This window comes from Calidris pugnax, unplaced genomic scaffold (assembly GCF_001431845.1).
Source record: "Calidris pugnax isolate Ruff unplaced genomic scaffold, ASM143184v1 scaffold255, whole genome shotgun sequence".
NCBI lineage: Eukaryota > Metazoa > Chordata > Aves > Charadriiformes > Scolopacidae > Calidris > Calidris pugnax.
In genome coordinates this window covers 165,395-190,931 of record NW_015091101.1, presented here as the reverse complement: position 1 = coordinate 190,931, position 25,537 = coordinate 165,395, and the positions used below count along the sequence as shown (strand labels likewise).

Genomic DNA, 25,537 nt, shown 5'->3' with positions numbered 1-25,537 from the left:
GTGATGCATCCATGTGCTACTGGTGAATATGGGACGTTTTTAAGAAAACCCGAAGTGACTGCTTTAACAGATGTGGAGGGACATTGCTCTACTGTGTGTAAAATGTGGGTCACTCACACAGAGAGAAATCTACTGAATATTTTTCCTTTTTTCATTCTAACCTAAGCTGGGGTGGGGGAGAAGGAATGCATTCTGGCAAGGTGGAGAAATGGCAGCTAATTACTGCTGCGCTTGATGCAGGTAGAAGTTCATGCATTTTTAAGTAATACTCAGCCTTGCCAGTGGTTGCTTTGAAATTTTGAGTGTTAAACCCTATAATATTTTCTAAAGTAGCATTTTAAAGTAGCTCATCTTGAATCAGAGAACTGTCTGGGTTGGAAAGGACCTTTAAGATCATCAAGTCCAACCATCAACCCAACCCTGCCCAAGCCACCACTGACCCATGTCCCTCAGCACCACGTCTGCCCGGCTTTTAAATCCTTCCAGGGATGGTGCCTCCACCACTGCCCTGGGCAGCCCATTCCAAGGCTTCATAACCCTTTTGATGAGGAATTTTCCCTCATATCCAGCCCGAACCTCCTCTGGGGCAACTTGAGGCCGTTTCCTCTTGTCCCATCACCTGTTCCTTGGGAGAAGAGACCGACCCCCCCTGGCTACACCCTCCTTTCAGGGAGTTGGAGAGAGCAATAAGGTCTCCCCTCAGCCTCCTTTTCTCCAGGCTGAACCCCCCCAGCTCCCTCAGCCTCTCCTCATAAGACTTACTCTCCAGACCCATCACCAGCTCCATGTCCTTCTCTGGACCCGCTCCATCCCCTCAATGTCTTTTTTGTGGGAAGGGGCCCAAAACTAGACATAGCCCTCGAGGTGGGGCCTCACCAGTGCCCAGTACAGGGGGACGGTCACCTCCTGAGCCCTCCTCATTATGCTGCTCCTGACACAGGCCAGGATGCTGTTGAGCAGCTTATAAATAAGCTTTACGTGTTCTCAGACTCTGTGCTGTGTTTCATGGCGAAAACCAGTACAAATATTGCTGGACCATGACAAACATTTTAGCCAGTCTTTAAATTAATGGTGTAGGAATGAGACCAACAAGTGTTTATCTTGGGATGTGGTAGGGTTCGTCTAACTGTTTGTTCAATTAATTAAATAGAGAATTACAGGGTAAAACCTAGAGACTTGATGGAATACGTATCAAATCTGTGGACAAAAAAAATTTAAAATGCAGCTGTTTTGAAACCTGTGTGAATTTGTAAAATTGAGCCTGTGATATTTAATAAAAGTAGCCATTAACAATCCAAACACTGCTGTAAATGTTGTAGTTGAAATTGTACCCCGACCCCTAGTCCCACAGCTTACCTGTGTTTTTCCTGGTGGCCTTTGCTCCGAAAGCTCTTCCCTCCCCTTGCAGTGATTTTTTTTTTTCTACTGGAACTTGTTCTCAGGTTTGTTTTCTCTTCCCTGCAGGTGTGGGGCAGGTGGTGCTTCAAGTGGCTGCAGCCACAAACTGCAAACATCACTATGGTGTGGAGAAAGCTGATATTCCAGCCAAATATGCTGAGGTGAGGTGGTTTTTGACTCGAGTTGTGTGTGTGTGCCTTATTCTGGGCTGAGAGGTTCAGGATTACTGCCGAGGGCTCTGCAGCAAAGCTCCAGTCCCAGCTGCTTTTGCTCCTGGGGTTGGAGAGACCGGAGCACGGTGTGCTTGGGGAAAGAAGTGTCTGTCTAATCATTTGCCAGCAGTGCCCACGAAGGGCACAGAAGGAGCACTTCCATGTTTCTGAAGTGATTTCAGGATGCAAAGGTGTTTTACCAGGGGTGGTGTGGGACCTGTTCAAAGGGAAGCGCAGTGTAAGCCTCACCCTAACTCCTGCAATCCTTCTGTGTCCAAAATGGCTCCAATACACGGCTTCCAGAGACCAGAGCCTTAAGCAAATCTAGGAATGAATTCCCCAAACAAATAGTTCTTACAGGTTTAGAACAAAAAGTTCTTAAGGTCTTAAAGACCTTAAAGGCTATTTTCTGCTTACAGGAGTGATACCCCGTTCTGCTGTCCTAAATCTGAAGTTCAGCTTAGTTATTAAACTGCTGTAGGCTGATTGATGGGGCCTGTGTTGGGAATCTGGTTAATAACTGCTTAGTAGGCACCTAAATGAAGCCTTACTAGAAGAAAACCATCATGTGTAGTCAGGCAAGCAGTTTTCTATCCACTCCTTCTCATTCTGTGCCAATGGGGACACACAAAGATAATCAGTTCCAAGGCAAACCTGGAAGGCAAATGAGCTACGAGCAAACAATAAAGGTTAGTCATGCCTTACCATGAGAAGCTGACTTTCTTCAGCAGACTGAACAGAAACTTAACCCTCCGTATTGTTATAACAAGCTGACTCAGCCTCTACAGGCTGGAAAATTATACCTTATGAAGGGAGAGGGGAAAAAAATTACAAATCCTTGATCCTCCTTTTCAGTGGTGTGGGCAAAAATGCATAAACAGTGGTGAAGGGGAGTAGACAAGCATCTGAAAATCTATTTTGTTTCCTCTGCCATCACCCAGTGGAAATTTCCAGCTGGTGGCCCCTGTGCAGTCCCTCTGGGTGAGCTTTGTGCTGGCCTTAGGGAGTCGCTTGCAAGGCCCGGGCTCCCGTCTGTGTTTACTATTAAACTAAGAGATGGGTGTTAAAGTGGGAAAGTCAAATTCTTCCTTTCAGTAATACCCCTTCAAGTCATTGTGCAAACACAAGGCTTTAGTGAAAAGGGTTAGTGAACAAAAAAAAAAATACCCACAAATTTAATATGAGGAGTATTAACCCATGGGGTACCTTCAATTGCAGAAGTGCACGGATATTTCATCAGATTAGGGGATGAACAAAATATACCACGTTATTCTTCTGGTTCCAGACCAATTCCTGTCAGATGTAACAGCTAAACAGCCGCCGCAGTGTGAGTGTGAAGCTGCCTGTGTACAGCTCATCTGCCTGGGGCAGTGGGTAACGGGCAGGTTTTTCCTCCCCACCTCTGATAAACGTTTATGGAAAGGACTGGATTAAGTTTCTAGTTGAGATTGGCTGCGGCAGCACATCTCTGCTTGCCGTGATAATTCATGCAGACAACTCTGAAAAGCTTCAACTGAAGAGGAGGAATGTTATGGATTTGTTTTAATGAAGCTGTCTTAAAAAAAAAATTAATTAAAATGTAAGCTCGCACAGCATATGAAAATACTGAAGATTTTGTGAGTTATCCTACTAAGTTTTGGAGTGCTTTTGAAACATAAAGAATTTAAAAACACACCCCTTCAAAAGCACACGCTGTTGTATTGACCTGCTCAGGGGGTCTCCACCATCTCCAGGCTGTCAGTGAAGCCAGAATTCCTGCTGTGGCTTCTCTTCCCTCTCTCCTTCCCCTGCTACCTCCAAATTTGGGTCCTCCCATTTGTGGAGTCAAATCCTAAAGATCAGGAGGGGGTTTCTTTCAGTCTTCTAAGAGTTTCATTTTCAAATATGTTGTGTGGGTGTAGCTGGGACCTTCACTGCTGCTCTGATGGCCCGTGCTGCGTATTATTGTCCATTTATATAGATGGGGACAAGACTTTGTAAATGTGAGGATGCGTATGTACATCATACCTTGATGTATGGGGTTTTGGGTTCCTTTCCCCTATATTTGGGTGATAGAAGACTGGTGGAAGCTCCCTGGTGGGTCGTAGCAGCCCCCTGGTCTGTTCTGACGTAGTCGACGTCGAGAGCGATGCTCCTTCCCTGCGCTGCTGCAATAATTGCACACTGGGTTCTGCTTCCTCAGTCACCCTGACAGACCTTTATCCCGACTTTTCCCTTGCTCTCTGGGCTTAGACCGGGCTGCATTCGGTGCCCTCGCTGTGGGATTATGTCCCACAAACACAGCAGCTACTTAAGGCTGCACCATTTTTAGCGCTGAGCAGTGTCAGCCCAGGTTGCCTTGCTTGGAGCATGTAACTGATGCAATGGTGGAAGAAGAAGATTTGTTTTTAAGGAAACTCAACTGTTTGCCTGTCCTTTGAGTGCTAATGGCAAAAAAAACCCTACCCCAAACCAACCAAACACAAAATGAGAGTGAATGAACACTGTCAGAGCTGCATCTCCTTTGATTGCCATGTAACTGTTAACACGAGATTTCCTAATTAGTGGTTTTCTTTTTCTTCTCTCCTCTAGACGATGGACAGAGAGTTCAGAAAGTGGATGAAATGGTATGGGAAAAAACATGCAGAATACACAGTGAGTGAAATTCAGCTGAAAAACTTTGTTCCATGCTGATGCACAGAATTTACAAAGTCCTCTTCAGCCTCTTGCCAGCCAAGCAGCAGCACGAGTTGTACCTGCTTCTACTGGCTTTTGTCTTGATCCTGAGACATCCTCCCAGGCCCCCCTCTTTGTCTTACTTGCCATGTGATATGGTGTTACTGGGAGCACTTTCAGATCTTTTCAGAAGCTCTTGGAAGATTTATTCTTGTAAAATTTAACTGGGGCTGCCATGTATCTTCTGTTTGTATTAAATCTCCTTTATTTCCTCCCCCCCACTCCCCGTGGTGTGGGGGTTCTGCTGTGTAGATTGTTGAAAATGGCAGCTCCTCCTTGGGTTTCTGAAACTTCCTGCTAGAAACAGAAGCTGAAGCTACAGGGGAAAGAGTGCTCACCTGGGAGAGGTGGTGGAGCAGTGGGATGGCCAGGGTTTCCACCCTGGGGAGCACGGGGCTGAGATGCTGGATGAAGGGCAGCACTGGGAGATGAGAGCAGAAAACTCCAGCACCAATTAAGAGGGTGGAGGTGAGGGGTGGGGTGTGGGCTCAGGAAGGATAGTGGGGGGCATTGGTTCTGACTTGGAAGGGATTAAAATGAGATGCTCTGAGGGTGGAGATAGCCCAGGAGGAGTAAAGGGGTTATCACAGGGCATCTCTCTCCCTGGGGCTAGGGACGCATTGAAATAGCTTTCCCCTTCCTCTGGATGCTATTTAATAGTTGTGGATGTGTTTTCCATGCTGTAATGCTACTTTGGACCATATGTAGAGTCATGTACTGTCTTGTGTCATGCCTTTTCCTTTTCTCCCTCTTCTTAAATGTCATCGAGAAAATCTACTCTCTAGTTAATCACTTTCCAGTGAGGAAATGTGGATAATTATAGTACAATAGGAACCCACTGGGAGTTCTGAAAATATATATGTATTTCTGCTGCTCGTGCCCCTTCCCGATGGTCAGGGAAGAGGCTGGATGGATCAGGGTTGTTTCCTCTGTGCCCAGAGAAGTTGGGTCACTCTTTCCTGCCAGCAACATGTGCTGCAGTTGAAGTGCAAGTGTTTGGGGAACCACTACTTCATTTTCCTTTTGTCCAGAGCCCTTATTGTTGTTACTGGAACGGTCTGAACCGCAGCGTTCCAGCAACGGGGAATCCAATGGCAGGTTGATGATGGCCAGCCTTTCTTTCCCAATTTTCCACGTCTTCTGGGATGTCCAGTGCTCTGTAGAGGGTTTATCTTGTAACGAGGGGTGGAGAAGGTGACAGTGACACCTGCCTCGGTGTCCTTTCTTCCTGCAATGCCTTTACTCTACAGCACAGCTCTCTTCTGAGGGGCGCTGGGCCTGCTGTGGGCCTGGTTTGCAGCAGGATTGATATCAGGCTGCTAACTCTTTCCTGCTGTGGAAACATTGGGAATGCTTTACTTTTCATGAAATGGCCATATGGCATTTTTCCATTGTGTCACCCAGCTGGCATCGCATGAAAGGGATTGTTACTGAAGATACTCTGCTTATGAGCTGTGTAATTTAAAGAATAGGGTAGGAACTTGGACTGAAATATTGAAAGCATATTGATTGCCGTAGGCAGCGAGCATTTCCATATTGCACATTCCAAGTGACAGAGTCTGGGACTGTATGGAAACAAAGCTACTTCTTTTTCACTAGGTTCTTTGGCTTTTAGAACTCTGTTTCCTGAAAAGTGTTTAGGAGTAAAATTTCTCCTTCTTGATTATCAGTCTGCTTTTCTGGGAAGAGTCGAACTTCTTAAGGGAAGTTGGTTTCATGTCACCGTGTCGTAGTGATGCTCAAAGATAGACACACAGGACAGATATTATGTAGTTTTTATTGTTTCATCAAGCACCTTGGCTTACATTTGCTTTTTCTTCCCAAACAGTATATTTTGTTTAGTAAGTCCTTAGACAGCGTCTTCTGTAGGTGACTATCGTTAAACAAAGAGCCAACTTGTCTCCTAATGCAGCTGGAAGACACTGAAAGGCACGAAATTAAAAGCCTGGTATCTGTATCTTTCTGGAAAACAACTTTGTCCCTGCAAAAAGCTAAGTGGGATCCCAAAATTCCCAATGTTGGAGACAAAATAAGCACAAATTGAAATAGTCTGTTATCAGCAGAGCTTAACTTGTGAATTCCACTCTGATGTTTTAGGCAGTCATATGAAAAATAAATATTTTGAGACGAAGAAAATGTTGGGAGGAGGGAAGCTTGGCAGAAGTTCAGTGGGAAGAAGGCTCCGATCCCACCTGCGGCTTTGTCTGAACAATCGAGACAGTGGTTTTGCCTTCACGCACGTAGCAGCTGCCTTCCTGTAAAAGTGAGAGCTGTGGTACAGAGGCAGCAATAAATCCTGGAGCTGGGCTGCAGCCTTGTGGTGGTGGGTTGTTTTTTTAACGGCCAAGAGCCTCGCACCAATTATAGGTTTCTACTATGAATGGATTTTTGATTTCTCACTGAAGAATGATCTGCTGCTTGTCTTGAGTCTTGTCTCTGAGCTGGCCCTCTTTTGACGAGGCAGCTGTTAATTGCCATTATTGGCACTGCAGCCATTGGATTCACTTCCTTCCCTTCCCACCGGAATGTTCTTGTTACTACTGGAAGCTCTGAGCCTGGACAGGTGAATTCTGATGAGCACCGTCCAGTGACAATACTTAAAATAAATCATAGAATCATAGAATTGTCTAGGTTGGAAGGGACCTTTCAGATCATCTAGTCCAACCATCAACCTAACACTGACAAGAAAACATCGCTAAACCATATCTCTAAGCACTACGTCTACCTGTCTTCTAAATACCTCCAGGGATGGTGCCTCAACCACTTCAATCCCAATTGTCCAGGGGTATTTCCAATCTATTTTTCCACAATCAGAGAAAAAAGTCTCATTTGAGAAAGGATTCTGTACAGAACACACAGTCTCATATGGATGCAGACCTGTTCAGTAGAACAAAACATGGTTGTGTAGTCCTTTTGGGTGGTACCTCTCCAGTAGCTGGTGGCAGAGGGTCCTGAGGTGTGTTGGGTGCCCGGGGCTTCGGCAGAGCCAGGGTCACGGCCGCAGCGTTAGAGGGGGAGATACATGTCGGGGGGAGAGGAGTGGGAGAAAGGTTTCTCATTGTACACGGGATTGTAAGTCTCCTGATCTCCATCTGTTTTAGGAAATCGTATCTCATAATCCTGTTAAATGAATGGAGTTTTGTTTTAAACAACAGGCTGTTCAATCTCCTGAGTCTGATTGGGGGGGGAAAAAACAATCCAAGAGAGTAACACCTTCTGACACAAATCTTAGGTTTAAATTCAGTTGATATATTTCAACTTGCAATATTTACATCCCTGTGCTATTGTTTACGTCCAGTTGCACCCCAGCTTCCCTGATGTCTTAATTCCTGATGGGTTAATCATGTTCTTTACATTCTCTGTTGCCTTCAGAGGCACTGCATTATATCATCAGCATCACCATCATTGTCAGCTGCTTCAGCATTTTGGCCTAGAATGTCCCACTTCCAACACATCTCACTTTATTTCAACTCCTTTGATTTTCTCGTTTCTCTTCCTGTGAAACTCTGAAGTTTCCAAGATGAGCTTTCCCCCCGTTCTTTTCAAGAAAACTGTTGTCTGAAGGAAACAGGAGACTTTTCTAAGGTCATTAGGCCTAGATAATTAGAGAGTCTGTCTTGGGGAATTTCTGCACATGTGCAGTCATCAAATTAAAAAGCCGTATTGCAATTAAGAGGCAGATGGGTTTTCATGGTTTCTAACTGTAAATATCCTCATGTGGCCTCAAAATCTCCAGGTATGTAGGGCATGGTGCTGAGGTTGCTGTGGAGCAGAAAGTGCTTCAGTGTCTTCCTGGGGCAACCTTGGAGAAAGTTTCCAGCGTGTCCTCAGTCCCCAGGACCTCTTGGCCCCTTCTGCTGGGGGAAAGTATTGTCCAGGCGTCGGTCAGAGCAGGTCTCTGCAAGACAAACTGGTGGGAGCTGCAGCAACACGTTGAACTTCTGCCGAAGACAAGGATTTGTTTGGTTTACTCAGGGTTGTTATAACAGAATACCTTCCCCTCTGCCATAAAAGCTTGTTTTAGTAGTTGGTGGAAACATCTACAAGTCTTGAAGCGCAGGAGCAGCTTCAGGAGCTTCAGGAGCGTTGCTGAAGGCTGGGGTTTGGCTGGATGGACATCACACACGTGTTCTCTGCCTGGAGGAAACCCAGTAGCTCCCACTGCTGAAGGTGTTCCATGGCTCCCAGGTGCTTTTTGCTGAACATGAAGCAGTGGCCACATGGCATCTGTAGGCCTGAGGGTTCTCCCTCTTTGGGGGTGCCCCGTCTGGCTTGTTTTCCATGAAATCTCTGTTCTGAGCAGAAGCAGAACAGTCTGTGGAGGAGCAGCGTTGTCTCTCGTTGGAGCTGCTGGTTTGTGGGGACAACCGGTATCACCTGCGCTTAAAAACCTCCACTGCTGCTGAGGAAAGGGCAGGAGAGCTGTTTGTCCCAGATATTTTTGAATGCCCCATTTCAGCGGAAACTTGTTGTTTTGGTGTTTGAAAAGCCCTCCAAACGTCCCCTGTGGCTTTGAAATGATGCCACATTTCGGAGGTTTGGATTTCTGCCTCCAGTTATTTTTGAAAAGAACAGGAACCTAAAAATAACCATGTGTACTTTTCCAGGCAGAAATTACTGGGTTTTTTTCTTTTTTTTTTTTTTTTTTTTTGCGAGCCAAACGTTTGCAGGGAGGCTGCTGGAATGAGACCTTCTGCCTGTGAATTTATGGCTTTGGGGAGCTGGTCAAAGGGAGCGTTAGCAGAGAGCTCCCGGGCTGGCGCGGGGGCGAGGATGAGGACGGAGCCCTCCTCCTCCCCGCAGGGGCCTGACCTTCACAAACTGTTGCTCTGCTACGTGATGAATTCACACTCACTGGATTCCACCTCTGGCGCTTCCCCCGGGCAGTGACCTGCTGGTTTTCTTCCAGTTACAAGGACTGGATGCCGTTGAGCTTTATTTCTGCAGTCTCTACGGAGTGAATTTATTGGTTTAAAAAAATAAAAACCCTGACTAAAAACCTGTTTTGGCTTCTAAATTTAGAAACAATGCAGGCTGGCAGCTCTCTGAAGCGGATTTCACCGAGCTAATTATCCTTTTAGATAAAGCACGTCTCCTGCATTGTCTAATCAGATGAAAATATCTGCATTACAGATGGTCCCTTCCATTCATTATTCACTAAGGAGATTAAGTTTCGCAGAGAGAGGAGGAACACGATGGGGGTGGGGACACTGGTGGGAAGAGATTGAGTCCCTGGAGCTGTCACTGCCGCTCTGCATGTGCCACCTTCTCCCTGCGTGACCATGATGGACCATGTTCTACTGGTTTAGCTCCTGCAGCCCTTGGCCAGGAGTTAATTAGGTGGAGTTTCCTTACCAGTTCTTGTTTCGCTCTCAAAATGATTGGAAACCACAGAATTGACTGGGATTTGGGGGGGGACTTTGTCACTGATGGGGAAGACCCTACTTTTCTCCTTTTTGGCCATTGTTTATTGACTGCTGCTCCACAGGTGAAGATAACTGGTGGTGAGGAGTAGTCACTCAGATAGGTTTGTACTCTGTTCTGAATTTAGCACAACACTGATCCCGGAATCACTGTCTTGCTTCCAGAGGGAAAAAAAACCACCCAATTTTCTCCCAACCACAGCTGACCATCTGGTTATTTCTGCGCCCCAGTATTTTTCTTGGTGAGATTTTTCCCTCAAGTATTGGCTAAGTCTGAGCTCGGGTAGCATTACAGGACAAAAATAGACGGCTTTAAACAGGGCTGTGGTTCAGCTGAATTATGACACGGGTATATCTTGCAAAAGTAAACGGTGAGGGGAAAGTGTTCAGCCTCCATGTGTTATATCGGATTAAAGCACTGGGATTTTGGTTATAACTTCCCTCATCACACAAGCGAGACCTGTGTAGTGTAACTGGATCCAAATCAAGTCCAACAGCCACTTGGGGTTGGATTTCCAGACCTTTATATGAAGCTTAGTATTTCAAAATAGTTTCATGTTACGCCGGTTCTTTGTTCTCTTGGTGGACTAGGGCTTTGTAATCACGCTTCCTTATTTCTCAAATGTTTTTCTTTCTCCTGTATGTGTATGAAAACCTCATGTAGACATTAGAAACTAACTGGGGTGTGAAGGGCTGCAATATAGAAGCTGACTCACAAAACGTGTTGTAAAATAAGTACCGTTGCCTCTCATGTGGGTTTGCTTCTACTGTGTCTTGGTTACTCAACCATGAAACGATTTCCTACAAGAACAGATAAGGCTTTGAGACAAAATTCTCTGTTCAAAATAATCTTGAGATGGTCTCCATTCACAAGTAGGGCATCTAGAGACCCAGAAAGTGTCTCTCACCTCATATACTGAACCATTCTCACTGCTCTTTAGAAGTGTTCTGGTGTTGCATTGAGATTCTGCTTTAGATTTTGAAAATACTTGGTAGTACCTTGATAGGTTGGATCTCTCTGAACTTAGTCTCCAACATCTGTGTTGTTTTTACTGCGGTGGGGATGAATACAGGGAGTAATTCTCTTTTCAAATCTCCTCTCTGCCCAGCTCTTTGGTGGAACAGGTAATAACTTCACTAACTTACTCTAACCTGCTGTTTGCAGCGTGTTTCACTTCCAACTTCACAAAGTTCTTGATCTCTTGTCCGAGAACCCTCAATGTTCACTTCTCCCAGACCTTTTCCTCCTTCCCTCCCAGGAAGCAGACCCGTTCTTGCTGGCCATCATGGGTTTCTCCTTCGCTGTGGCTTGGGCAGGTGGCCCCCTGTTTGCTGTCCCTGCCGTCGGGCTGCTTGGCAGGAAGGAGAAGGTGATGGTGGGAGACGTCGGGCTCCAGTCCTTCTCTAGGATGGGGATCCTGGCTCAGTGAGCAAGGGGTGGGAGTCGCTCGAGCGTGTCCCCGTTGCAGACATGTCTCTTGGAGCTGTCACTGAAGGAGAACAGGCTCTGGCAGGTGAAACACTCACATCTCTCCGTGCAAGGAGTATACACAGAAAGAGGATGCGAAGCAGTCACTGTCGCTCCTTTGATGTTCCTGAGGTTCTGATACAAGCCATCATCTTACTTGCCCCTTCAAAGTGTGTCACCATCATCAATTACATCCTTGCATATTATTTTTCCTCTCCTCCTCTTATCTTCCTCCCTCCGACCCTCCTCCTGCCTCACTTGTGGCACAGCAGAATAGCACGGCCTGGAGATTCCGCTCTCATTTCCAAATGTTAATCTGTGTTAATCTGTGGAAAAGCCACGTAGTTGTGGATGTCAACCTGGGACTTGATGTGATTTCATCAGAAAGGTACTAGATAAGTCACTGAAGGCATAACTATAAATATTTTCAAATAAGGCCTTTGTGTTACTCGATTTCCAACTTCGAAGGGTTAGAAGCATTCAAGGTTTATATTTAGTACTGCAGAAAAATCAGGTGCTTGTCTGCCCGATGCACCACGAGCCTGGATTTCGAGGCAGTGTTTCCTGCACACACTGTGCCCAGTGCCCACTGTAGGGGCTGGATGGACCTGGGGGGTCAGTGGGAACAGGAGGGGGCATTTGGGGGCTGTTTGTGGTCCGGGGGCCATAAGGCATTGCCCCACGGAGCATGGTCTTCCTTGGGCATATTCCTGGGGACCTTGGGGACCTGAGGGATGGGCAGAGCCAGCGGCCGAGCTCTGGGGGTTTCATCTCCTCAGTATTTCCTAAAAGTCCATGTGCCCTTATTTATCGTAGAATCACTGGGTTGGTAGAGCACCTTTGGCCTTCTCCAAAGGAAAAGGGATACATAGCGGAGGGGAAAAACGTTAACCCTTGTGTGTGTGTGTCATTTTTGTGTGTTCTTTGTCTTTTTTTTAAGCTGGAAAGAGGTGACTTCCTCTCGGAAGAATGGCGAGAGAGAATTGCAAACACAAGGTACAGTACAGCCATTGAATGGTGCTTTATGAACTGAATATTTGGGAGTTTGTATAATGGAAATTGGGAGCCTGGCCAGCTTTTTATATAGAATTTCCACAGCAAATACCAAAAGCCTATCTGCCAACTCATATACTGGCCTCTTTAGATCCTGTTTTCTGACTTGAAGAATGGCTTTAAATGCACGTCCCGTGATATTACATACAAGGGTGTATCCAAGATAAATTCTGGTTATACAAAGAAATATAAACCTCTGTTTTGCATATCCTTGTAGTTCGTGTCAGTGATTCTAGCAAAAACTAGTTATCTTGGCTATTGGTGCATACAGCTAAGCTCATTTTCCATTTAAACAAGAAGTAAAAGACCCAAGTGAATCTGTTCCAACTTAAATTGGGAATTCATTTAAGCTGATTGTCTTAAAGATTTATTTCTGTGAAGGTCTGTACAGAGGGTTACACTCAAAAAGGGAGTAAATTTGTTAAAAGCAATAAAATACTCCTCTGTATATTTAAAGGCTTTGCATTCTTTCAGCCTTATGGAGAGAAAATAAAGTCTTTATTTTTGTATGACCCTCTGGGCCACCCTGTTACGTGTGGGAATGGGAGCCAGTTGTCAAAGAGGGCCCTCTGAAAGTCTTCAGCCTTGTGGCAACGTATGGATGGCTTCCAAGACCCTGGTTTAAGAGTTCTTCTTCATCAGGGAGGCATCTGCCCGGCTGCTGATTTTTGTGTTATTATACACCTCGGTTAAACTTCTGGAGGTGCCTTTTAATTTATGGGCAGCCTCGTCCCAGCCTTGCAGCCTCGTGGGGTTTTGCTTCGTTTGCTCTTCCAAGTGCACACTCTGCAACTTTCCCTGGAACAAATGTAATTTTTTTTTTTTTTTTAAATTATCTATAGCTGAAGTACATCTGACTTATGCAGAAACGCTGGGAGAAGTTTATTTGCAGGGTGTGCAGGTAATTGCCTGCCTGCTGCTCCACAGCCACCTCCTTCTGATACGGATGTTCAAAAAGAAGTAGCTTTTTGCTCACGATTGTTGGGTGTTGGTTTTTGTTCTGAGCCTGCCAGTGGCATCTACTCTCTCTAACGAGACCTCTAACGAGACCGCAGCTTGGCTACTGAATTCCCAGTGGGGCCACCCAGTCTCAGCACCAAAGTGTCACCTTTCGTGTGAGTGGGGACCGGTGGCCAGGCTCAGGGGAGAGGATGCCTTTGTACCAGCACAGGCTTCTGCCTGGCTGAGGGCTCCTATCTCCGAGATGTGAGCAAGCTGTGGAGCACACAGAACTCCTGTTAATAACTCTGCATTATTCCTCTTAACACTACTTAGATAGTAGGAAGAACTTGTTTGGTGTGAGGGTGGGGAGAGCCTGGCCCAGGTTGGCCAGAGAAGCTGTGGCTGCCCCATCCCTGGAGGGGTTGAAGGGCAGGTTGGAGGGGGCTTGGAGCAACCTGGTGTGGTGGGAGGTGTCCCTGCCCAGGGCAGGGGGGTTGGAACTCGATGATCTTTAAGGTCCCTTCCAACTCTAACCAGTCTGTGATTGTATGATTACTCCTCTTAATACCTGTACTTGTGGCTGAGCAATACGTGCTGCAGAGAGGGCTGGAATCAAGGTGGACCGGGGGCTCCTGGGCCACACAAAATGCTCTGCCAGAATGAACACTAAAAAAAAAAAAAAAAATAATCTTTCTGGCAAGGTCTGTCTTTTTCCCTTCCTTTCCTGGATGTTTTTGAGTCCCGTTAATATGTTTGGCTCTTTTGCAAGGCCCTTTTTGGCACGTGGTAGGAAGGAGGAGGACGAATCCCCTGCTTGCCTGACTTGCCAGGCAGGGTTTCCCAAATTTCCAAGAGCAAGGCGTAGCATGAATAAATTTCTTTTTTTTTTTTTTTCCCTTGGTATATAAACATTTTTTTCATCCGTGGTTTTTAATAGCTTTGGCTGCTGCTCTCAAACTCAGTGTCCTTGCTGAACATGTTTAATGTGTGGAGGCACTAGGAAGGGAGTTTTCTTGCACAGGAATCAGTTGTTAGTGTTGAAACAACCTGTGGGGCTGGCAGGATCTCAGCTGCTCCTCAGGGATGCTGAGGACTCCTGTTGGAAGCTGGTAGGGAATGGGCACGAGCGACCATTAGGCCAGGCCCAGGCTTTTAAAAATAAAGGGCTATTTCTTTTTTGATCCATGATTTTTTTAATCTGTGTGGCTGCACCAGCCCTGGAGGGGTTCAAGGGCAGGATGGAGGGGGCTTGGAGCAACCTGGTGTGGTGGGAGGTGTCCCTGCCCAGGGCAGGGGGTGGCACTGGGTGGGCTTTGAGGTCCCTTCCCACCCAAACCAGTCTGTGATATGGTGACATATTCTGTTTCTTTCCCAAACATTTTTGTTGTTTGGGGTGATTCTACCCATCTGCAGGTTTCTTTGTTTCCATGTGACTGGGGTATTTTTGAGGAACAACTTCCCCGTTGGATTTCTGAACCCAGAAAGATGCAAACCCTCCCTTGTGGGCCGGGGTGAAGTGCTGGGCTTAGGACAGGGCAAAAACCTGCTGAGAGATGTCAGCTGCCTTTTTGAATTATGGGGGAACTTAGGAGAGAAAATCTATTTTGCTATTTTGCTGTATTATTTGAAGCACATGTGGAGAAGTAATGGGATGAGAGGTGTGTCTGTTGTGTCGGAGTATTTCTTTCCATGTGTGGATTAACCACTGGAAGCAGGTTGGTTTCCATCTCACCATGGCAGAGGGGTGAAAACATTTATGCACCTGGTTTTTATGTTGCAACTTAGGGTGCAGGACTCAGCCGTGTGCTGAGAGGATGGCAGAGCAGGATGCCCTTCCCATTTTTTATGTTTAATTACGTGGGCAGCCTCAGGGAACGTTCAGGTGAGGCGTTCTGTGTCTCTGCCCAAGGAGAGCATTTTGTATGATGGAAGTAGCTGAACCTCAGGGGCTGGAAAGGCTCTGAGTGACCGTGACGTGTGGTTACGGGGGGAAGTTGTGTGTCTTTATTTGGCTGCCGTTTGCCTGTCCCTGTTTATTAACCAGACCATTATTTTGCAGTGTTATTTTTGTGAATAATTTTGCCTTTGGTCCTGAGGTGGATCATCAACTGAAGGAGCGATTTGCAAACATGAAGGAAGGTAACAAATCAAACTTAAATACTTTTCCCATTGCTTTCCAGCCTTTTTCCATTAGTTTTCCAGCCAGTGCTAGTAAGGGCTTAGTTACAGCCAGCAGAAGCCCCGTTGGTTGGTGGGTTTCGTTCTGTGCCTTGTGGGGAAACATCTGCACCGCGATGGTGATTTCTTGGGCTTTTTACTTCCCTTCTTAATATCTACTCTGATCTGCCTGATTACTGATTATTACTGAAAGAGGGGAGATTGAGATGAGATCTCAGGGAGAACTTGTTTGGTGTGAGGGTGGTGAGAGCCTGGCCCAGGTTGGCCAGAGAAGCTGTGGCTGCCCCATCCCTGGAGGGGTTCAAGGGCAGGTTGGAGGGGGCTTGGAGCAACCTGGTGTGGTGGGAGGTGTCCCTGCCCAGGGCAGGGGGTGGCACTGGGGGGGCTTTGAGGTCCCTTCCCACCCAAACCAGTCTGTGATTGCTGGGAGGCAGCTCTGCTTGTGCAGGCTCTGCTGGGGTAGGAGAAACTCTTGGTCCTTTCGTACCTCTGATGCGAGCCAACAAAACGTGCACCAGCCAAGACTGCAGAGCTCCCTGGCTGCATAGGCAGGGCTTTTGTGTATCCAGTTTCTGTAATTGCATACTGAAGTCGGTTACTGGATTCTCCTATTTTAAATTGTCACATTCAGTACTGGGTATTGACTTGTAAGTATTAAAATAGGGACACTGTCACTGGGTGTCTTGTTTGCTTCTTGAGACGCTGCATTGCAGTCACTCGTGACCAGGGATGTCCAATAACCCCACTGGGGCCCTTACATTGCCCGAGGTGTCTTTTTTCTTCCCTCTTAACCGCTTGGTTTATTTGGTTATGGCAGAAATTAAAAAACCAAGTATTTCTGAAAAGAAAAATGTGTGGCACGAACAAAGCAGCTGTGGCTTCCCATAGCACAGCTTTGTGCTGAAGTAAATAATGTGACTTTTGGGCTCTGATGCAAACTGTAAAACCCCAAAACATAAGCTGTTTTCATTAACTGTAGTGGTTGATTTTTTTATTTTTTTTATTTTTTTAAAACTTAGAGGAGTGGCAGGATGGGGAAGGGCTCTTTCCAAACTGAAGAAGCCCAAGTTCTCTCCCAGAAGGTGCTCGGGCTCTGTCCCTTGGGCCGGGTGACCACAGAGAGCTGGGACACGGAGCTCGGCTCCCTTTTAAATGAAAGGGCTTTGGGGGCTTGTGTATAAAAGACACTAATCAGGGATGAGACAGTGGTGTTACTGCTTGAAATTTCTGTAGATCACCACTGAGAATTAATGGTCTCGTTTTTTGGAAGTGTTTTAAGATTTGTCATTTTAAAGTGATCCTTGAAGGCACTTGAGGTCCGTAGCTACCTACCTGGCAGCACTAAGAGATCGACCTTCTTGGATGCTGTCAGAATGAGCTTTAAGTAATATATATTTTTCTTTGTAATGATACACAAGTGGTAGTTTTATCAGGGCTGTTCTTTCGGGCTCTGTTCTGGGTTATATTTAAGAAGTAGTCATTTCTAGAAGGAATAATGGGAACTGACTTTGCTTTTTTTCTTTCTTTTTCTTTTTCTAGGTGGGAGAATTGTGTCCTCAAAACCTTTTGCACCTCTAAATTTCCGAATTAACAGTCGAAACTTGAGTGGTATGATTACCCTTTTTATTCTTCATTACAATTACACCGTGTTCATTATCTGAACATGTCTGTAGTGGGGTTTTGTTGCTCTTTAAAGAGTTGTTTAAGTAGAAAAATGCTTTTATATTATTACAGTACACATGCCAAAGTGAGATGTATTTAAAATGACACAAACAAACAAACTCCACCCAACACTGGAACAAACGGACACTCTTTTTATGGGGTTCATCATGTCTATAAAGTTGATGTTTCTCTGGCTGGGCGTCTTTTCTAGTTGAAGAGAAATAAGGTGTTTCAAGGCCATGATTCACTTCTGCAAGTACAAAAAGCTGCAGTGATTAACTGTGGGCAGATCTCTTACACCATAGCTGTCTACATTTGGGCAGGGAAATCATGTAGTCCTCATCTGTAGGACTCAGAAGTTGAAATAATCATCTTTGCCTTGTCTTCTGTGCTGGAAATTGCTCGAACAGACCTATCCCACAAAGGCCCAGTTGCTGTGTCTGTTTTATTGCCAACAAAAGTTTTGTGTTTTTCTTCTCTTCTCGACATGGACTTGAGATTTGCCAATGTTGTCCTTTGCAAGTGTGGGAACGGCGGTTTAATGAGGCTTGGAGATTACTAACACCCTGCCTTGTTGGTTTTGCTTCTGACCTCTTTTTCTATTTTTTTTATTGTTGAAATTTTTCAAACAAAAGAATGATCCGAGCTGGGGTTTATGCATATTTACTGTGTCCAGTGCAAAACATGCCCTAAATTTCAAAACTGCCTTAGTCCCCTCCTTCTGCAAACATGGGCAAGTCCCACGCCGAGTTACAGATCTCAAGCTGTGCTCGCCGTTTTTGGCCTGATGCTCATGGTAAAATGCTTTTCAAGAATAGTAATTTGAAGACTGTCATTAAGGCATTTCACTGAAGTAGTTCCATTGTGAGCTTTTTTTACTGAGCTTGAGTTGTTGTGAAAGTCCTGTGCATCAGACACCCAAAACTGCCCTTTCCCTTCCTCTTTGATATTTTTTTCTGTGGCATCTGAGTCTTTGGAACCTTATTAACTGTCAGGTCCTGGTTCACCGGCCCTTTGTAGATATTTACTTGAAAATAAAAGGCAAAAAGGGGAGAATGGTACTTGTGGAAATCCTCAGAGCTCCGAAGGGCTGGGATCAGTTTGTGAACCAGACAAAGAGCCCCTGAGTGAAGCCCTGTAGGACCAGGTGAAACAGAAGAAGGCACTTCTAAAGTTTCAATTAGGAGCCCTGCCTATGTAAATAAATTTTTTTGGCCTCTCAAACCTTTTCTTTCCTGGCTTCTGACCATTTCGTTATCTCTCTTTGCTAGGTTTGGGAGACTGCAGTTATTAAAAAAATGGAGGGGAGGCAAAGGGGCCACTGTGTACTAGATTTTTCACTTAATAAAAGCCCTGATTCTGCTTATCCTTGAGCCAGGTCTTTATCCCATTTCAGCTTTCACCCCAGAGTGTACTCACAGGGAGTAGTTTTCTACAACGCTGAAGCTTTATATAGCAACTGTTATTTAATGCTTAATGGGAATATTGATTTTAAAAATATATAGAGGTCGCTAATTAGGATTTGGGGAAATGAGATCACGTAGCATAAGAACAGGTAAGAGCTTCTGCTAACAGGAAGCTCTTCCAGGGATTCAGATAAAAGATGCAGAATAGAAATTACCTTTGTGTGTTACAGACAGGGAGGGACAATTGTGGGAATGGATTTTAGGTCTTAATCCCATTCTTTGGCCATACTGTCCTCGGGAAATACCGGTATCAAATGGAGATGCTGGGGGTGTACTGGGCCCAGGGCTTGTTCCACTCTCAATGGCCTGTTCTAAGGGCCCTCTGGGGACACGTCCCCCTCTGAGAGCTCGTGGCATCAAATGTGGCTGAGAGCCATCACGTGCAGAGATTTCTGTGCCTTCTGCTGCTGCCCTGCGAGGTTTTTCATAATTCTTTTATTCAGCGGGGTCTTTTTGTGCCTGAGTACGATCTGAGTCCCATGGCTTGCCTGTCTGTCTAATGTTTTGATCTAAGGTATGAACAGTTAAATAATTTAAAAACTCTCATGGAAAAGATAAAGCTTTAAAAAATGGGCAACCTTTTCTTTCTCTTTTTTTTTTTTTTTTCTTCTCAATACCATTTTTGTCCTTAGTAGTTCCATCTGGAAAAAGAAATGGAAATGTGGAAAGAGTTGAGACAAACCAAAACAAGTATTAAAATGTGGTTAAAATAGTGGTTGAAGTTGCTGATTCCTAAGCTTTGCTTTTTTGACTCTTCTGGGTAATTTTGTATTTAATTAGAAGTGTGCCATAATTCCTTCTGCCGTCCTGCGCCTCGCTCAGCATTCAGTGGTTATGGCAATGCTCAGACACATCCCATACCTATTAATTCTAGGGAACAAAACAAATACGGGCAAGAAAGCAAATACAAAACATGTTTGTCCCCAGTCCAAATATAGTGCAGTTCCAGTTTACATGGGTTGGCCCTAATGACGTTCTGTAACTGGTTCTACTAATTAAATCCTGGCTGTTACTACAGATGTGTTCTCGCTGGGCTTCTCATAAACATTGTCTCTGAGACACAGGAAAGTTGTGTTTGTTAAATGCACTAGCACTTAATTTCACTCTGGAACGACTGTCTGACGAGAGAAAAGGTAGATCTTCCAAATTTCTTAAGTTTTCTGTAGGGTTCATGTAGCAAAAGAATCAGAAATTGCTTTTTAAACTCACTGCAGGGTTTTTTTCCTAGGTCGTTGCTGTCTGAATATCACATGTATCTGTGTGGTTTGAATAAACCTGTCCTGTTGCAGGGCTGGTTTCAGCTGAGTAGAAGTGAGTGGTTCCTAAACTGACTTTTTCCCCTTAGACATTGGCACTATAATGAGAGTTGTGGAGCTGTCACCACTGAAAGGGTCTGTGTCATGGACCGGGAAACCAGTTTCTTACTACCTGCATACTATTGACCGCACCATAGTGAGTATAAACCTCTGGCTGCTTCACCTGCCCTGGAATCCATGCTCCTCCTTCTTGGGAATGGCTTTCACATTCATTTGCATACCTAATTAGAAGGGATGCCTTCTCCCCTGACCTGTTCCATCCCACTGAACACGCAGAGGGTCCTGCGTGGCATCACCTCTGGCTGCTTCAGCGCATCTCATGCTAACGGGGTAATTAGGGACAGCGCTAAGGTAGTCTGCTAATTAGTTTAAGGTGTATAGATTTACCAATATAATTCCTTCTTGTGCTCCAGAATATTCAACTGTACAGAATGGTGGTCTCGTGCTCCAGCTTCCCCACTGAGTAGAGACCCTGTGGGTCTTTAATTCTTCAGTTTGCTTTGTGGTGCACAAACCTTTTCACTCTGTCCTACTCCAGCAGTAAATCTCAGTTTTAGTTGAACTTCAGTTGCTGTAGAACCAGCCAAAGCTCCGTAACAATGCTGGGGCATTCACTGTTGGGGTTTTTCAGTTAAAGAAAACAGCAACAACCCTGTAGAAATGTAAACATTTGCGGAGAAACAGTTTATTCCCACACTGAGGTTTTTTGCAGTATCATAGCAAGACTATTTTTCTAAGTCTGCTTTTGTTAAAGAATATGCTAGAGCGCAGATAAATGTTGTAGTGGAGTACAGGAGTGAAGCAGCTTCATTGAAAATAACCTTCTGCTGAGCAGAGATAGATGACACAAAAAGCTTTAAAACAAGGAGAGGCCGTGGTGAGATGATAAAACCTTGTTGAGGCTTGGATTATGTCCGGCCACACATCGTGTCTGTGCTGCTAAAAAGAATAAATGCAATTGGCTTCTTGATGTAGCTTATCAGAAGAAAACCAGTCAGAATTGCTGCAGTTCTGCATTTGTCTTCAGCTAATAGTTTGTTCTTATGTATTCATCCGTCGTGACTTTGCAAATGACTATCTTATCTTCTATTTTCAGCTTGAAAACTATTTTTCTAGTCTCAAAAATCCAAAACTCAGGGTAAGTTTTCAGTTATTTTCTGTAGAAAACTCAAAGTAATGGAGTAGCCACTGCAAGGAGTTTAGTTACTTGTTAAAGATGTAGAGAATTGATAGAAAATCGAATTTTCTTGATGAGCAAGGAAGGTGGGTGTGGAGCTAATTGAAGTGAAGCGTCACATGCCATGGAGAACTAACACAGTTGTGTTCAAGGGCTTTCAAATAGAGAATTAATGGGGCAGCCACAAGGTGGTTTTGGTCTGTAAAGATCCATTAGTTCATTAAAGAACTGAAGTTAAAGGAGGAAATGATGGTTTGGATGTGTCCCGGTGTTCAGCTGTGCGGAAATGAAGCTGAGGAGATCTCTGGGATGTTCCTTTTGGGACGTGCTATTTGAGATACGAAATGTGTTGTCACTTGCTGCAGTCTGTGCTATCACATGTGGAATTAAAATGCCGGAGGATTTCTGAGCCTGTGCTGGGCTGGATTAATCTGAAACAACCGATGGGGCTGGTATTCCCAGTAAAAGAATTAAGAGAGGCCACTTAATTTAAATTTCAGGTGAATGTTACACTTCAGAGTGACTTGCTCAGTAAGTGTTGAAAACAGATTAATGGTGGCTTTGAGACTGAATTTCAGACTGCTGAATTCAAATTTAGGAGAAAAAAAGATTTCTTGGAGTCAAAATCAAAAATGCAGAGTGGCATCCCTGTGCTTTGGAGCTTCCCTGCTGGTGCTGGTGGGGTATTAAAGCTGCCATTTCTGGTTGATGACGTGCTTAAACTGAAGAGGTGTTGGAATTGCCAGAATTCTTATGCAAATTAAACCTCACCTAGAAGGTACAAGAAAGACTTTGAGTGAGCTTTTTGCAATTTCCTGTCCTTACTGCCTAGTAGAAAATCAACTTTAAAAGTTGCTGCTTTTGGCTTTTTTTAGTCTCTACTGAACTGACTAAAATTGAATTAGACGATGATAAATGGCTTTCAAGTCATGTAAGATTTTTAAAGCGATGTAGCAACACCTGAAATGTTTGGGATATAGGGGTAGCTATTGAAATATTAATATTTCATAAAAAAACCAAAACCACAAATTGTAACACCAGCGTGTGATCTGGGGGGTAGGATTGGGAGGGGCAGAATAAGGGAAGAGGTTGGGGCTTAATCTCCTTTGCCCCATGGCTCCCTGTTTGGAACCCATTAGTGTAGGGCAAAAGTGGGGCTTACATTTATCTTCTTTGTCCCCCTGAGTGTTGCCTGAGGCAGGGTTTTTTCCCTTGCTGGTAGCAAAAGGTGTTTTTTTTAATTAGGTTTTGTATGATGAGCGTACACACCCAGCTCTTCTTGAGGGCTAAGCTGGGAAACACAGTGATCTGTATTAAGAAGTGATAAAAATGTGAGCAAATAATTAAGTTTTGTAACCCATTTATCCAGGAGGAACAAGAGGCAGCTAGACGTCGTCAACAAAGAGAAAACAAGAGCAACACAACTACTCCAACGAAAGTTCAAGAAAACAAGGTGAACGTCCTGCATTTTCACAGAGTGAATGTGTTTTCTCTGGAGCCCTGGACGAGCTCAGAGCCTGTGGCAGGAAAAGCCCGATTCCGTGGGGAGCCTCTGTGTGGGTTCTGAACACCCAAACTGGTGTAACTGGTGCCGTAGACAAAAATCTGATGGAGTGACTTAAAAGCTGTGCTTGGGAACTGCATCACTCATTCTGGAAAAAAGGTTTCGGAGGGTGACTCGAGCAGTTGGTTGTCCACCCTGGCGTACATTCAGCACCAGCTTTCCCCAGTGGGGTTCAGAGCGTGCTGAGTCTCTTCTGCAAAGACTCATTTCCTTTCTCATGCCGTTGCATAATGCTCTTAGCAATGAGTGACTGTTCCTGCACCAAAATATCAAGTATTGAATGTGCTTTGACTTTTTAATGACATGAAGAATATAGAGTGAATGATCGGCTTTTCTTAGACAACAGTTATAGATTTCCTTTTCTTTAATGAGTAAGTCCAGAAGATGAGCACAAGTCCTTGGGTGTTGGGGGCAACTCCTACATGAAGCAAGTCTGCTTCTCTAGCAATTTATTTAACTACAGTGCATCAGTTTCCTTTCATAATGTTATTAAACAAAGTTATTAATGCTTACTTAAAAGGAATGCTGCATAGATAGGTATAAATGAGTAATGAGCTTTTGGCTTTTAAAAATCTCTTAGGATTCTGGTGCTGAAGAAGAAAAGGCTGGGGCAAATTCTGTTAAAAAGCCATCTCCCTCCAAAGCACGGAAGAAGAAGCTGAGTAAAAAAGGAAGGAAAATGGCAGGCAGGAAACGAGGACGTCCCAAGAAAATGAACACTGCAAATACAGAGCGCAAGACCAAGAAGAACCAAACTGCACTAGAACTTCTGCACGCGCAAACTGTTTCACAGACATCGTCATCCTCTCCTCAGGGTGAGCTCAGGACTGGTGGTGGAAGAAGCCTTTCCCTGCCACAAGAGTGTAGATGAGTCTCTGAGGCTTTGAACGCTTGGAGTCATTCCTCCTTTATGGCTGGGTTTAGTGTGGGTTTGTGTCATGACTTCTCCCTTCCACCATATCACCCACCTTGAGATGGGGGATGTCTCAAGTGTGAGATGTGGTGGTGAGATGGTGATTGAATCTGTTGGTAGTTGGCCAGAAGCTGGAGCCAAGCTGTGGCCAATTGCTTATCCCTGTTGCGGGTCCAAGGATAATCTGTAGATGTCCTTCCAAGCAATTAGTTGCAGTGTGTTGATCTAGTTTGCATCTTGGGTTGTAAATGATGTGCTTTTTAATGGCAAAGTACTTGCCAGAAACACTGATTTCATAATCATAGAATCATAGAATCATTCAGGTTGGAAGAGACCCTTGGGATCATCGAGTCCAACCATGTCCCCTACTCTACAAAGTCCTCCCCTACACCATGTCCCTCAGCACTGCATCTAAACGGCCCTTAAACACAGCCAGGGATGGGGCCTCCCCCCCCTCCCTGGGCAGCCTGTTCCAATGCCCGACCTCTCTTTTGGTGAAAAAATCTGAAAGGTTATCTCTGTTTCCCTCTTCAGATGCGTACAAGTCACCTCATAGTCCATATTACCAACTACCTCCTAAAGTGCAACGGCATTCATCCAACCAGCTACTGGTGACACCCACCCCACCCGCACTACAGAAGCTGCTAGGTAAGGCTAATGTCACTGACTTTGTCATGGCAACCTCCATTCTGAGGTTTCTGAACATACAGTAAATCAAATTTCCACTCTGGGAAGCTGTATATTGAACAGGAGAAGGGGGACAGCTTCTCCCCCATCTTCCCCCACTCCACTTGGCGTCACCAGGAGGGCTCTTCTCTTGCTGCTGAGGTTGATGTCTTGGTCTGCATTTGGTTTTTGACATTGTTTCAGCTCTCGTCTGGCACAAAAGGAAATAAGTTGGGGTTTAGCAGGGATCCAAAATAACTTTAAATGTCAGAAATAACTTTATTTTAAATGAAACCATTCTCTCATTCTTAAATGATAGAGTATTGAAGAACACCGCTTCATTTTCTCTGCAAAACTTAGGGTAAAGTAAATGAGATGTTGCCTGAGTTTTTGAGGTCACAGAGGTGGTGTGGTTGGAAAATGTGCTCCACGTACAAGAGGTGATTTAAGGAAAAAACCTGGAGGGTGGTTTTTTGGGTCTTCTCGTTCCTCCCCCTCCAACTGTTTCTGTCCTTTGGCACTGGGCATGAGCCAAATGAAGATCACCTGGGGATGTGAAGTAATGTTCCTGTCTATGTGGACACCAAGGGCACCTGTGATGGCCTGAACTCCTGCTCTCTTGCTGTGGTGACTGATTTCTTACTCTAGAGAAAGAGAGAGGAGGTTGGAGGAGCACAGCAAGCCCTGTCTCCTGGCTCTGGGAGAATGAGTGCTCTGAGCTCGGGGCTGCCTTTCGGCTGTTACAGCTCATCTCTCCTATTATTTCTACTCACGTTGCACTAAAAGCTGTTCAGCTCCTCTTTCATCATGCAAACACACCATTAGCACCCATCATCCTCCTCTGCGGTTTGAAGGCGTTGTCATGGCTTCCATTGGGGTGTCTATTAGAGGCAGCTAATGGATCCAAGAGTTCCGCTTGCATCAGAAGATGGATTTTCAGTGGGCTCTAAATTGGGCTTTAATGGTTTGGTCTGACCTACAGTCTAAACACAAAACAAGAGAGAGCAAAGGGGGAGAGGAGTCAAGGGAGCAAAAGGGGTAAACAGGAGAATTGCACATCCTGTCACTTGAAATGTGTCATCTCCTTGGTTATTTTGCAGACTCTTTTAAGATCCAGTACATGCAGTTCATGGCTTACATGAAAACTCCTCAGTACAAAGCGAGTCTGCAACAGTTACTGGAGCAGGAAAAGGTAGGTCTCGTTTTTAACACTTCTGAAACAAATTGTCCAGATAGCAGATACTTTGGGTGTGGGGGGAAAGTGCTGGAGATGGGAGTCGTGTGCCCTTCCCACCAGCGCTGCACCAGGCCCATGGTGAAGACTCCACCAGAGCGATGCTTGGGCTGAGTGACTGTCCCTGGGGATTTTATTGTCAACTTGGTC

General features: G+C 45.0%; 1 protein-coding gene across 1 annotated transcript in view; it reads left to right on the top strand.

Annotated features, from left to right (window-relative positions):
* Positions 1-25,537, top strand: part of DOT1L (DOT1-like histone H3K79 methyltransferase) — a 66,259-nt gene that overhangs the window by 13,898 nt on the left and 26,824 nt on the right. The window contains exons 6-16 of the mRNA XM_014957964.1: positions 1,465-1,559; positions 4,182-4,244; positions 12,157-12,212; positions 15,271-15,350; positions 16,929-16,997; positions 19,863-19,969; positions 20,930-20,971; positions 22,380-22,463; positions 23,155-23,389; positions 24,022-24,135; positions 25,254-25,345. Coding sequence (XP_014813450.1) covers positions 1,465-1,559; positions 4,182-4,244; positions 12,157-12,212; positions 15,271-15,350; positions 16,929-16,997; positions 19,863-19,969; positions 20,930-20,971; positions 22,380-22,463; positions 23,155-23,389; positions 24,022-24,135; positions 25,254-25,345 — 1,037 coding nt within the window. The remainder of the gene's footprint in view (positions 1-1,464; positions 1,560-4,181; positions 4,245-12,156; positions 12,213-15,270; positions 15,351-16,928; positions 16,998-19,862; positions 19,970-20,929; positions 20,972-22,379; positions 22,464-23,154; positions 23,390-24,021; positions 24,136-25,253; positions 25,346-25,537) is intronic.